We start from the raw sequence: 12,232 nt of genomic DNA on the forward strand, positions 1-12,232 counted from the left end.
AACTTGATGTGTGATTTTGAAGGTGATTGGTTACACCTGAGCCAATTTTCAATTACAATTATAATGGGGTGGGGGTGGACACTTATCCAAACCAAGATGTTCTTGTTTTGTATTTTTAATTAATTTTATGAAATTTGTAGAATTCGTTTTTCACTTGGAAGTTGTGGGTTACGAAGTGTAAATAAAGGTGGAAAAAGTCTGATTTAATGCAATTAAATTCCAGGCTACAAGGCAACAAAAGTTGAAAATTTTGATAAGTGCAGACTTTCTATAGGCACAGTATATACACAAAAAATTTCAGAACGATTGCTTGAAAACTGTGGCCAAAAATCGTGTGACAGACAGAAAGACAGACAGACTTTATTAAATAATGATGTTACATTTGCGACTCTTCAATACTCTGGTACCTTTCTCAACTTCAACGACTTGTTCAAGATATCGGTTAATATCTCACTTATCTGCTCTGCCACCTTCCACAATACTCCTGGATTTATATTATCTGGCCATGGGGCTTTATCTTCTTGGATATCTTCTAAAAAAAAAAAACCTCTGAGATAGAAACCCTCCGCTATTGGCAATTCCCTTGGCTATTCTTGTGTAAATGTTGAAGCAAAATAACTATTTATTAAGCCTGCCATTTCACAGTCATCACGAACCAATCTTCCTCTTCCTCAATGGATGCACATTTCTCTTTACCCCTCTGTCTTCCCCCTGTACTGATATGGGTCCGACTACAATCATGTTATTTTATGCCTAATTAGAAAATAGAAACCGATGTGAATGCATCGATGGATATGCTTCCACCTGTGTTAGATGTCAACCCACTGTTACGTTTGATCTCAATAAAAGGTCACATGAAAAATTAAAGGTCACGAGACAGAGTGTGATAGAGAAATAAGATAAGTACAGTACAAGAGACAACGTCCGATGCTTCCAACTCAAGTTATAGTTACCCTCGCCAGAAGAGAGGGTATGTAAGGAAGTAGCAGATGTTTTGGTGCTGTTGTCAAATGTCTCATTTATGATTGAATGTGAAGTGCCTGTTGAGGTCGAGACAGGTACCGGAGTAATGGAGGGTAGCAAATGTAACATCATGATTTAATAAAGGATCCAGAGAAGAATTGTGGAACTCTAGACCTGTTAGTTTGACTTCAGTTGTGTGAAAGATGTTGGAGACGTTAATTTGGGATCAGATGGAGAACCATTTAAATGTATTTCAACTAATTAAAGGCAGTCAGCACGGATTTACTAAAGGGAGGTCAAGTTTAACAAAATTATTGGAGTTCTATGAAGTAGTTTCTGATTGGGTGGATGAGGGAAGTGCAGTTGATGTAATACGATGTCTGTGTGTTGTGCCGTCCTTCCAATGGTACAACACACAGACGTAATAGTACTATACATTCACTGCTATCTGCTTATCCCCTGTATATAGTAAGATTATACGGCGGTAAGCAGACAGCACAGTGCCAGGCAGTGAGAGGTAAAACGAATGGGGTTTGAGGTTGTATTTGTAGGGAGATAAATTATAAATCAAAGGAGGTCGTTTTAACACTGTATAGGAATTTAGTGAGGCCTCCTTTGTAATATTCTGTACAGTTTTGGTCACCACATCTGAAGAAGGACATTGTTATGGTTCAGTGTAGAGTCGCTAGATTGATTTGACTAGGGAAAGCTAGACTAAGCTACGAGCAGCTGAAGAAGCTGGGGCTTTTTACATTAGAGAAAAGATGAATTTGAGGGGATCTGATAAAGATAATGAAGGGAATATAAAAAAAAATAGAAGTGGAAGAGTTTGTCAGCAGAATCACAGTGATAGGACCAGGGTCCATACCTTGAGAGTAAAGAAGGATAGTTAAGACAACATTATATTAAGGCAGGGATCTGTCACTAGGAGAGTACTTAATGCATGGCATCGTCTCCCTGCAGGTAAGGTAGTAGCAGGACAAAAGGCAGATAGATTTAAGCTGGAATTAGATAAGTATCGAGAAGCATTGTGGAGAGAGGGATAGATGGTGCAGCAATGCACAGGCACGATCAGCAGATATTGTAAACCGATCAGCCGATATTTCTGATATTGTAAACTTCCTCCTGCGTCGGAGTTTCCTTACATTTCCTTGTATTCATTCTATTATTTTCTTACTTGCACAACACTCAGCTTTCTCTTAAGAGCCTCATGAGAATGTTTCTTGCAAGAGTTGTGTCAATAAGCCTCGACTCATGCATACAAAAACACATTCCTGCTTGTATCCATTGTGTAATCAATGAGAATTGTTGTTATTGCAGAATTGTTGATCGTTTGCAATATTGCTGATTCCCCTTTTGGCTGTGAAAACAAAATGACGATTGATGAAAAAAAACCAGCTCTTGACAACACAACATACCTTCCCACGGAAGTGCCACTCAAATGTAAGGATGCGTGAGGGATTAGCTTGGAGTACACGGCACTCCATCATCACACTGCGACCTGCACCACGGCGCACCGTCGTAAACTCCGGTTCTACCATGGGTGGGTCTGTTTTCAACACATCACGCAATATGGGTTAAGAGCAAGAGGCACATCAGAGATAAACTGAATAAAGTCAGCATGAACTCCATGCAATCTGTTCTGATTAACACCAATAACTGCACAATAATTGTCCCATATTAATTAAAGGACAATTATCCACCTCGATGTAAAGAAGTAGCAGATGTTTTCGTGCTGTTGTCAAATGTCTCATTTATGATTGAATGTGAAGTGCCTGTTGAGGTTTGATCATGGCATTGGCATCACATGATCAATGAAGAACCTCAGTGCAGCTGTGTATGAACGTTATTACTACTCTGGGAAGTTTTTATTTTCCTTGAGAATCAATTTATCAGGGAACATGAAGATTTATACATGCTGATGTATCTTGATTTAAATATAATTGACGAGGAGAGTAGCCACCCTCCGGGTGGGTGGAGTTTGCGCATTACTTGCTGAAAAAAAGGATAGTCTGTATATGAAATATCACGTAATCCAGTTGCTCGTGGGACCTCTAATGAAAATGAGGCAATTCTAATTTGGCTCAGACAAGCGTAACAGGATTTTTCCCACCCTATCTACGGTTCTTGGTCTCGGATAGGTACCGGACAAACTGATGGGGCCGGTCAGCCACAATGGAGAAATAACCCAAATAACAACACCCAAGAGAAATCTGGAAGAAAAAAAAAATCAAAAATGATGTATTTGTTTTAAAGCTGAGTGTATAGGCCTACAACTTCCCCATCTTGGACAGGTTGGTGGTCTCTGTGTCTTCCACCACCTCCTTTATGGTCTTGCACCCTCTGCTCTTTCCACGCTTTGTCCCCCCCCCCAGGTTTCTGCAGGACACACATGGTTCACTATCAACCCCTTTCTGGTGAAACTACCTAAATCCAGGATAACTGCACACCACCACTCATTCACTCCTCTTTTTTTCTCCCGTGGAACCAACTTCCACATTCTCTTCAATCTTATTCTCCCCTCGAGGTCTTCAAGACAGCTGTTCACCACCATCTCAGATTGTTCACAATACAAAACCATGATCTTTTCGACCCCCGTTCCTACCCCTTTTCTACCCTGCCCACAAACCCACCCCCTTACAAATTTCAAGTTTTTCTTTCCTGGGATTTTGCTTCTATATCGATCTTGTTCACCCCATGCACTCTTCCTGACCCCTCATTCCTCTCTACCCCCCGTCTCTCACTATTTCATCCTTCAACTCTGCTGTTGGTGTCCCCCACCCCTTTCCACTGTTCTGCTGTTCATTTTGTCCTGTTGCATCCTGATCTGTTCAGTGTTCGAGCTCCTCCAAATAAAAGGTGAGCCGGAGAGAAAGTGGAAAGTGAGAAGAACATTGGGGAGGAAAATGTATGGGTAAGGAGAGGAAAGGCGAGGTTAAAACATCCACCACTTTTCCGTACCAGTACCAGTGGATTCCGCTTTATAGAATCGCTAGTTAATATTGTTACGGTTGTGGAAATTCGCAAAACACCATTCAGGTCCCATAGGTGAGATATCTCTGTAAGTACATGTGTAGTTAGCCCCAAACCCGTTGTTTAGAGGGAATAAATGTGATTCATTCGGGCTGCGACGCTTTGAGATAGCCGTTTTTCTGTTCTATCTTTATTTTGAACCAACCGCCATCACACAACAACCACCAACCACAATGCCGCTTCACAACAACAACAACGCTAACAGCCACGACCTTTACCTTCACAACTCACTCCTACATCATCGCATCATGCCATTCCCAAACGCACCATGACCATCAAACCACCACCATAAACCCTCAACCACCCTCACCTCCCTCCTTCTACCACCATTCCCGCACCACCTGTGAGCACCGAGCGTTGGGCTGTCCTGGGCTCGTACAAGATATGCGCCGAGCCGCGAGTGCAAAAAGCGGCCTTTCCGAGGAGAATTCGGATGAGGAATGCTACACGCCCACTTCTGATCCGTCCAATCAGCAAGCGCAGGGCGGCTTGGCCCCGCTTCCAGGCGAGTCTGTGTGGAATCGAGATATGCAAATTCTAGGATCAGGGGAGATTCACGCCCCTTTTCCTCCGTCCAATGGGCGAGCGTGGCTCCGCCCCCAAGCTCATCCTGATCCGGAAATTTGCATATGGTTTCTCCTGCCGGCCTATAAAACGCCGAGCAAAAAAGCAGAGTTTCGTGGCAGAAAAGCTAAGAGAGTTTTGGGGCAGAGAGAAAGAAGAGTTGTTGCGCAACAGTTGTTGTTGCGAGGCAGTCAAGTCGGGTTGCAGCGCGGAGTGGAGTCGGGAGGTGAGGGCGTCCAGGTGGTTTTCTGCAGTCAGCTGAGGAGAATTGGGGGAAGAGTCCGAGGAGCTCGGGTCCGAGGCAAGGAAGACGGCGGTTGGCGACGAGGTCGCGGTGGAATCGCTCGTCACGGGACCCAAGCAAGCCAGCTATACTCCTTCCCCAGAGCATCAACAATTCCCCCTTTCCCCCGCGCTGAGATAGTGCGAAAAGGGGGCCCCGTTCCCACCCCACTCCAAGCGGTGCCAACGAAACCCGCAAAGGAGCACGAAGTCGGGGCACCCCCACGCTGCCACATTTGCGGCTCATCACAAAGGCGCGGGTAGGACCTCCCCCCCCCCGGTCCCGCGGGCCTGAACGCTCCTCCAGGTCCCGCGCACACATTGGCCTACGGGCCAGTCTGCCCCCTTGCCTATGAGGGTGGCTTTCTTTTCCTTTGCTTTTGAGTAAATGTGTGTCGGCGCCGTCTGTGAAGTAAAACTGTTTAAGTGTTGCCGTGTGCTCGCGTAGTCGGTAGTATCTCTGCGTCATTGTTTCTTTTGTTGCATTTGCTATATGTGTGCTCTCCGTGTGCCGCGGAATAAATGTGCATTATGTTGAACTGTTTTCCCATTTCGCTTCGTCTTTTCTTTAATTGAATCTCCATCTTGCTTCACGTAACGGGGTCGTTGTGGGCTTAATACGCCCGATAATTAATCGGAACTGTCGAGGCCAACGATAACACCGCTCGGTTATCCCGATAGCACGGAACGGATCGCTTAAGCGGCCCGTGTCCGGAGTCGACCTGCGGCGAGGTGTGATCACCCGGTCTACCATCCGCATGGGTACTTAGGTAGGTCGAGTTTGGCGAACAACCCTATCCCACGCGGGTGGCCGATTGGCACGATCGTGGTGAGGCCGAAAGGCCCACCCGTGACTAGCTCCCGGCGTTAGTCCGAGAGGGTCACGACAGAATTGTCCGTCCGGTGGGCGACGTGTCGCGATTCGAGTCACGTGGCCGTTCGCAACAATATAATCAGCCACTTATTTGAATCAATATGGGAAAACCAAAAGCATTTGTATATATATATATATATATATATATATATATATATATATATATATATATATATATATATATATATATATATATATATATATATATATATATATGTATAGTTACGGCTGTGGAAATTCGCAAACCACCATTCAGGTCCCGTAGGTGAGATATTTCTTCATTACATGTGTAGTCAGCCCAAATCCGTTGTCCAGAGGAAATTTATGTGATTCATTCGGGCTGCGACGCTTTGAGATAGCCGTTTTTCTGTTCTATCTTTATTTTGAACCAACCACGTCTCAACCGCCATCACACAACAACCACCTTAACCACCATGCCAGCCATCGTCACCAACTACAACCACGCTCCAACCCTCAGACAACAACAACAACGCCAACAGCCACGACCTTTACCTTCACAACTCGCTCCCACATCATCGCATCATGCCAATCACAAACGGCACCATAACCATCAAACCACCACCAAAAACCCTCCACCACCCTCACCTCTCTCCTTCTACGGCCATTCCCGCACCACCTGTGATCACTGAGCGTCGGGCTGTCTTGGGCTCGTTCAGCGATACGCACCGAGCCGCGAGCGCAAATAGCGGCCTTTCCGAAGGAAAATTCGGATCACAAACGCGACACGCCCACTTCTGATCCGTCCAATCAGGAAGCGCGGGGCGGCTTGGCCCCACCTCCAGGCGCGTCTGTGTGAAATCGAGATATGCAAATTCTAGGATCAGGGGAGATTCACGCCCCGTTTCCTCCAACCAATGGACGAGCGTGGCTCCGCCCCCGAGGTCATCCTGATCCGGATATTTGCATATTAGCTGCTCCTGCCGGCCTATAAAAAGGCGAGCGCAAGGCAGAGTAGTCAGTTTTGGTTGGAGAGCAGAGTCGAGTCGGGTGGCGAAGTCATCGGTGAGGCAGGAAGAGTTGGGTTCTGGAGTCGACGGAGAAGCGTTGTGGGAAGAGGCCAAGGAGCTCGGGTCCGAGGCGAGAAGGACGGCAGTCGGCGACGAGGTCGCGGTATGAGATCGCTCGTCGCGGAACCCAAGCCAGCCAGCCATTCTCCTCCCCCAGGGCATCAACAATTCCCCCTTTTCCCCCACGCTGACATAGTGCAAAAGGGGGCCCCGTTCCCACCCCACTCCAAACGTCGTGCCAACGAAACCCACCAAGGAGCACGGAGTCGGGGCACAGCCACGCGGCCACATCTGCCGCTCGTCCGCCAACGCGTCACGAGGACGTGGGTAGGATCCCCCCGGTCTCGCGGGCCTGGCCGCTCCTCCAGGTCACGCGCCCATTTGGCCTCCAGGCCTGTCTGCCCCCTTGTCTATGAGGGTGGCTTCTTTTCTTTGCTTTTGTGTAAATGTGTGTTGGCGCCGTCTGTAGAGTAGAACTGTATAAGTGTTGCCATGTGTGCACGTAGTCAGTAGTAACTCTGCGTCGTTGTTGCTTTTGTTTTTGTTGATACATGTGCATTTTGACTGTTTGGCTGTATCTGTGTGCTCTCCGTGTGTCGTGTAAATAAAGTGCTTGCATGTTGAACTGTGCCCGTTTCGCTTCGTCTCCTTCCTTTTAATTGACCCTCCATCCTGCTTCACGTAAAGGGTTCGTAGTGGGCTTAATACGCCCGGTAATGAATCGGAACCGTCGAGGCCGACGATAACACTGCTCGGTTATCCCGATAGTACGGAACGGGCCGCCCAAGCGGCTCGTGTCCGGAGTCTACCTGCGGCGAGGTACGATCGCCCGGTTTACCATCCCCGTGGGTACTTAAGTAGGTCGAGTTTGGCGAACAACCCTATCCTACGCGGGTGGCCGATTGGCACGATCGTGCCAATAACGATCGAGCACGCAGGCTTGGGCGGCCCGTTCCATACTATCGGGAAAACCGAGCGGTGTTATCGTCGACCTGGACGGTTCAGATTAATTACCGAGATGTTGCACCCACGATGAACCCCTTACGTGATGCAAGATGGAGATGCAAATGGAAAAAAGACGAAGCGGCCAGGTCCGCGAGACCAGGGAGGTCTTACCCGCGTCCTCGTGACGCGTTGGCAGGCAAGCCGCAAAATGTCCGCGCCACTGTGCCCCGACTCCGTACCCCTGGCGTGCTCGTTGGCACCACGTTTGGGGTGGGGGAGGAACGGGGCCCCCCTTTGCACTATCTCAGCACGGGGGAATGGGAAATTGTTGATGCCCTGGGGGAGGGGAGTGGCTGGCTGGCTTGGGTCCAGCGATGAGACGAGCGATCAACCACACCGCAACTTCGTTGCCGACCGCTGTCCTCCTTGCCTCGGACCCGAGCTTCCTTGCCCCGACCCGCCGCCTGCGGCTCCACCGCGCGCACTCCACCTCTTCCGGCTCAACTCTCAACGACGCTCTCCAATGCTCAACGCTCCAACTCACGCTTAGCTCCACCATTTCCACACTCTACTTTTTGAGTCGCCTTCCGCTCGCACCTTTATCGCTCTCCGGAGGCACCGACATGCAAATTCCCGACAAATCAGAACGCGATTGAGGCGGGACCACACCGCCCCCCCCCCCCCGGTCAGCCATTGGTCGGGCAAAAATGGGCGTGAATCTCCCCTGATCCTAAAATTTGCATTGACGGACATGGACGGAATTCACCTATACGCGCCTGGAGGTGTGGCCAAGCTGCCTCGCGCTTGCCCATTGGACGGAGGAGAAGTGGACGTGAAGCATTCCTGATCCACGGATCGACGCGTTCGGCCTTCACTGCCGAACGGCTCCGGGAACACGACGTTTGGTGTTGACTGGTGCTGTTTGGGAATGGCCATAGAAGCGATGATGTGGGATGAAGTTGTGAAGGTAAAGGCGAAGGTGGTGGTGTTTGCGAATGGTTGTAGAGGCGATTATGTGGTAACGTAGGGGGTGGAGGTGGCATCGTTGTAGTGTGGTTGGCACTGTGGTGGGGATGGCGTGGTTGTTGAGATGCTGTTTGTTTGAAATAAAAGATAGATAAAGAAAAACGACTAACTGGAGGATCGCAGCCCGAATGGATCACATAAATTCCCTCTATACAACGGGTTTGGGCTAACTTCACATGTACCTATGGAGATATCTGACCTGAGGGCCCTTTATGGTGTAATGCAAATTTACACAGCCGTAACAATATGTATATTTAGGGTGTTTCACTCATGGTGGTAAAAAAATGAAATTTGTTGAAAATTGTCAGGAGGGGTGTCCCCTTGATTCTTATGACCCATAAATATTTTAGGCAAATATTTGCTTCAATTCGTCAATATTTACTGGTCCCACAGTTGGACAAGATTCCACATTTCAAGTGAAACTTCGAAAAAATCAAATGGAGGAGAAGACAAAAAATTGCAACGAACGTTTATTGAACTGAAAATTTACAAAAAATTTTACGAAAAAGAAATGTAGAACAATTATGCAAGTAGAGCAGCGCAATCAAACCGTTGGGCTCAAGGAGCAGGAGGGAACTTAGCAGTCACTCCAGCCTTTGTTCTCTTGACGGTCTTGCGGTCATGATGAAAAACTTTGAGGAGGAAGTGCTTCTGCTGCTCGTCTTCGGTTCAGGCTTGGAGTTTTTGTATCAGTGCCACTCCTCTCTCTGCTGCATCATTGGTGGCCTGCAGACCTCGGACGGTGGCTCGAGTTCGTGGATCTTGCAAAACATCTTCCACGTTATGGGTAGTGACCATCCTCCCAGCAAAGATCCCAATGGCCTCTAGTGTTCGCCCTGTTACCAATTTGGAAAGACCGTCAGGGAGAGTGAAGTTCTTCTTTTCAAGTCTCTTGAGTGCTTTCGAGGTTGCTGGACGGCTGAGGTTCTTGACCATGGCCGCCCGGTCATCGGGAGACACTCGTTCGTCGAAGAAGGCTAGGGCCACTCCTTGCTCTGAGAGGTACCAGAGGTGCCTTTGGAGGGCCTTCTCTGCCGTTGACCAGAGTTCTCTATCCACAAACACCTGGAGAATCGCCAAGAACTCCACGTCATTCTTCGGTGCACAGTTTGGGACAGCTGCCTCATGCCAGAATCTGACGTAAATGAGACTGACGAAACGGGCCAGTCGTCGGACTCCGCGTTTTTCCGAACTCGTCAGCTCCAGTTGTTGCAAAAACAGGGCAATCTTCAGGATATAAATAGCCTTTGCCATCCATCTCGCCTGATGGTAGACTCCAAGGGCCCTAAATCGAGGCAGATCTCCGCTCCATCCTCCTAGGTAGAGAAGAGAGAGCTGAAGGAGTTTGAGATAGTCCTCTCTTGGGTGGGTTGCATCATTGATGACTCTCCTGAGGAAGTCTACCATCTTCAGCCTTTGTGATTCGCTCCACTCATCCAGGGGTTGGTCGTCGCTGAGGGTACCGGCAAGATGTCTTGTCCAAGATGTCCCATTTTCCTCGGAATCATTTGAAGAGGGGAATGTCGGGACCTGGGGGAGAGCCGAAGAGGAGTTCATAGGTGTTCTTCAGTACCACCTCGTGAATGTGATGTCGGCATGCCAGCCAAAGAAGGGGTCTTCCAAGGGACTGTTCAATTATGGTGCAGGCTCCGCTAATCATGCCACTGTTGGACGCAGTCGTATCAAATGAGAGACCGATGATCTTGTCAGCAATCTGATACGTGTCCAGCAGCCGAAGAACGGTATCTGCTATCGACATAGACATATCGGTATTGCTATCGACATATCGATATGCAATTATCGACATAGCTGACTAAGGGAACCTGCATGTTGTGTGCAATTGAATTCCAAATTCATAACAATATTTAAAAGTTCATGATAGACGCTCTCAAAAGGCACCATACATGTGCTCAGTATTTAAGGAGATCCGGATCTTGTCTATACAAGAGCTGAGGCCAAGAGATTAAGGTCTTGTCTTCACAAAAAGAAGAAGAAGAAGATGAACAACGCCGAGCTCTCTATGAGCAGCGTTCGCTACGCGAGACGCTGCTAAAAACGTCAACATACCATTCAAAAGTGTGCGACCTGTTAACACGGTCCCATATTGCTAAGATTTTGCATGAAGCACTTTTTACAGGACAGGTTCAAAGGCAAACCTGTGCTGATAAAATTATTGCACTTCAGAAAAAATGAAACACCCTAATGTATATACTGTGTATATATATATATATATATATATATATATATATATATATATATATATATATATATATATATATATATATATATATATATTGTTACAGATTCGGGGGTGGAGAGGGGGGTTGGACGAGGGCGTCAATCACTGTCCGTAACCAGTTTGGGTTTTTGCACCCTACTCTCGACAGCCAAATGTTACAGATTTGGCACCACCCTAACCACCGCCATCTCTGGGGTTATAACGCCGGCTGGTTCGGCACAATTCTCAGGTGACGCGTCTCGAATCTTCTTCTTCTTCTTTCGGCTGCTCCCGTTAGGGGTCGCCACAGCGGATCATCCGTATGATCCGCATAGTGATTTGGCACATGTTTTACGCCGGATGCCCTTCCTGACGCAACCCTGGTCGCCTCTTACGACACAGGGATATGGCACACCTATTTTAACCAGGGTATACACCGGCCCAGTACACTGGTACTCATTTTGCCGACCTCGGAAGGATGACAGGCTGAGTCAACCCCCTGGTGTATTAATTCAGTGGCCCAACGGGGCTTGAACTCAGGACTTTTTGGATCCCAAGCCGCTGCCCCAAACACTGCGCCAACACCAGGCTTGCTTGACGTGTCTCGAATCACAATACCAAAATACACCTGTACCTTGCCAGCTGGGGGAATAGACCCCAGTTACAGACTGGTTTTGTCAGAGACTGAGCGGAGTCTACCAGTCTGTAATCAGTTTGGTTTTTATATCCAAATCGAGCGGATCGTTCCTCGACGCGGCACGAATTAATTCAAAGCAGCAACTTCATACGAATCAGCCAGATTTATTGGGGACATCGGGGAGCATGACACAAGCAAAGCATTCAGGACAATGTTATAATTAATCTATAGCCTATTCTTAACTCGGGAGCTACGGGTTTCGAAGGGAACTCCAACGAGATAAACCTTAAACAACATGCAGACAAGACATGGACAGCATGCAGACAAGACACAGAGTACTTGGTGATGTTTCATGGACGAGAGGAAAGTGTCAAAGGCACGAATATGGCTCGTGACAAGCCGATGTCCACGGATTTGAGCGCCCAAGCTCAAACACGCCGCGTGGCAAGATGGCGCTCGTCCTCCTTTTGTCGCACCGCCCACGCACGCAAACTTCGCGCGTTCTGACCCCGCGTAAGGTCGACGGCACAAGACCATCAGATCGATGGTGGGTTTCAGCTGGTTTTGCATAATGTCCAGTATATGAGTCCAGGCCTGGCCTGTTCACCAGACCAGGCCAAATTGAGGTGTTGGGCTCTGGCAGGCGGATCGACAAACGTGTC

General features: G+C 48.0%; 1 protein-coding gene across 3 annotated transcripts in view; it reads right to left on the reverse strand.

The window, feature by feature from the left end:
- MDGA1 (MAM domain containing glycosylphosphatidylinositol anchor 1) overlaps positions 1-12,232 on the reverse strand; it is a 369,996-nt gene that overhangs the window by 118,823 nt on the left and 238,941 nt on the right. For all 3 annotated transcript variants that reach the window (XM_085858359.1, XM_085858360.1, XM_085858361.1), the window contains one exon: positions 2,382-2,512. In XM_085858359.1, the coding sequence (XP_085714485.1) occupies positions 2,382-2,512 (131 nt within the window). The remainder of the gene's footprint in view (positions 1-2,381; positions 2,513-12,232) is intronic.

This window comes from Eptatretus burgeri, chromosome 15 (genome assembly GCF_056783735.1).
Source record: "Eptatretus burgeri isolate ZD-2024b chromosome 15, Ebu_testis_v1, whole genome shotgun sequence".
NCBI classification, from domain to species: Eukaryota; Metazoa; Chordata; class Myxini; order Myxiniformes; family Myxinidae; genus Eptatretus; species Eptatretus burgeri.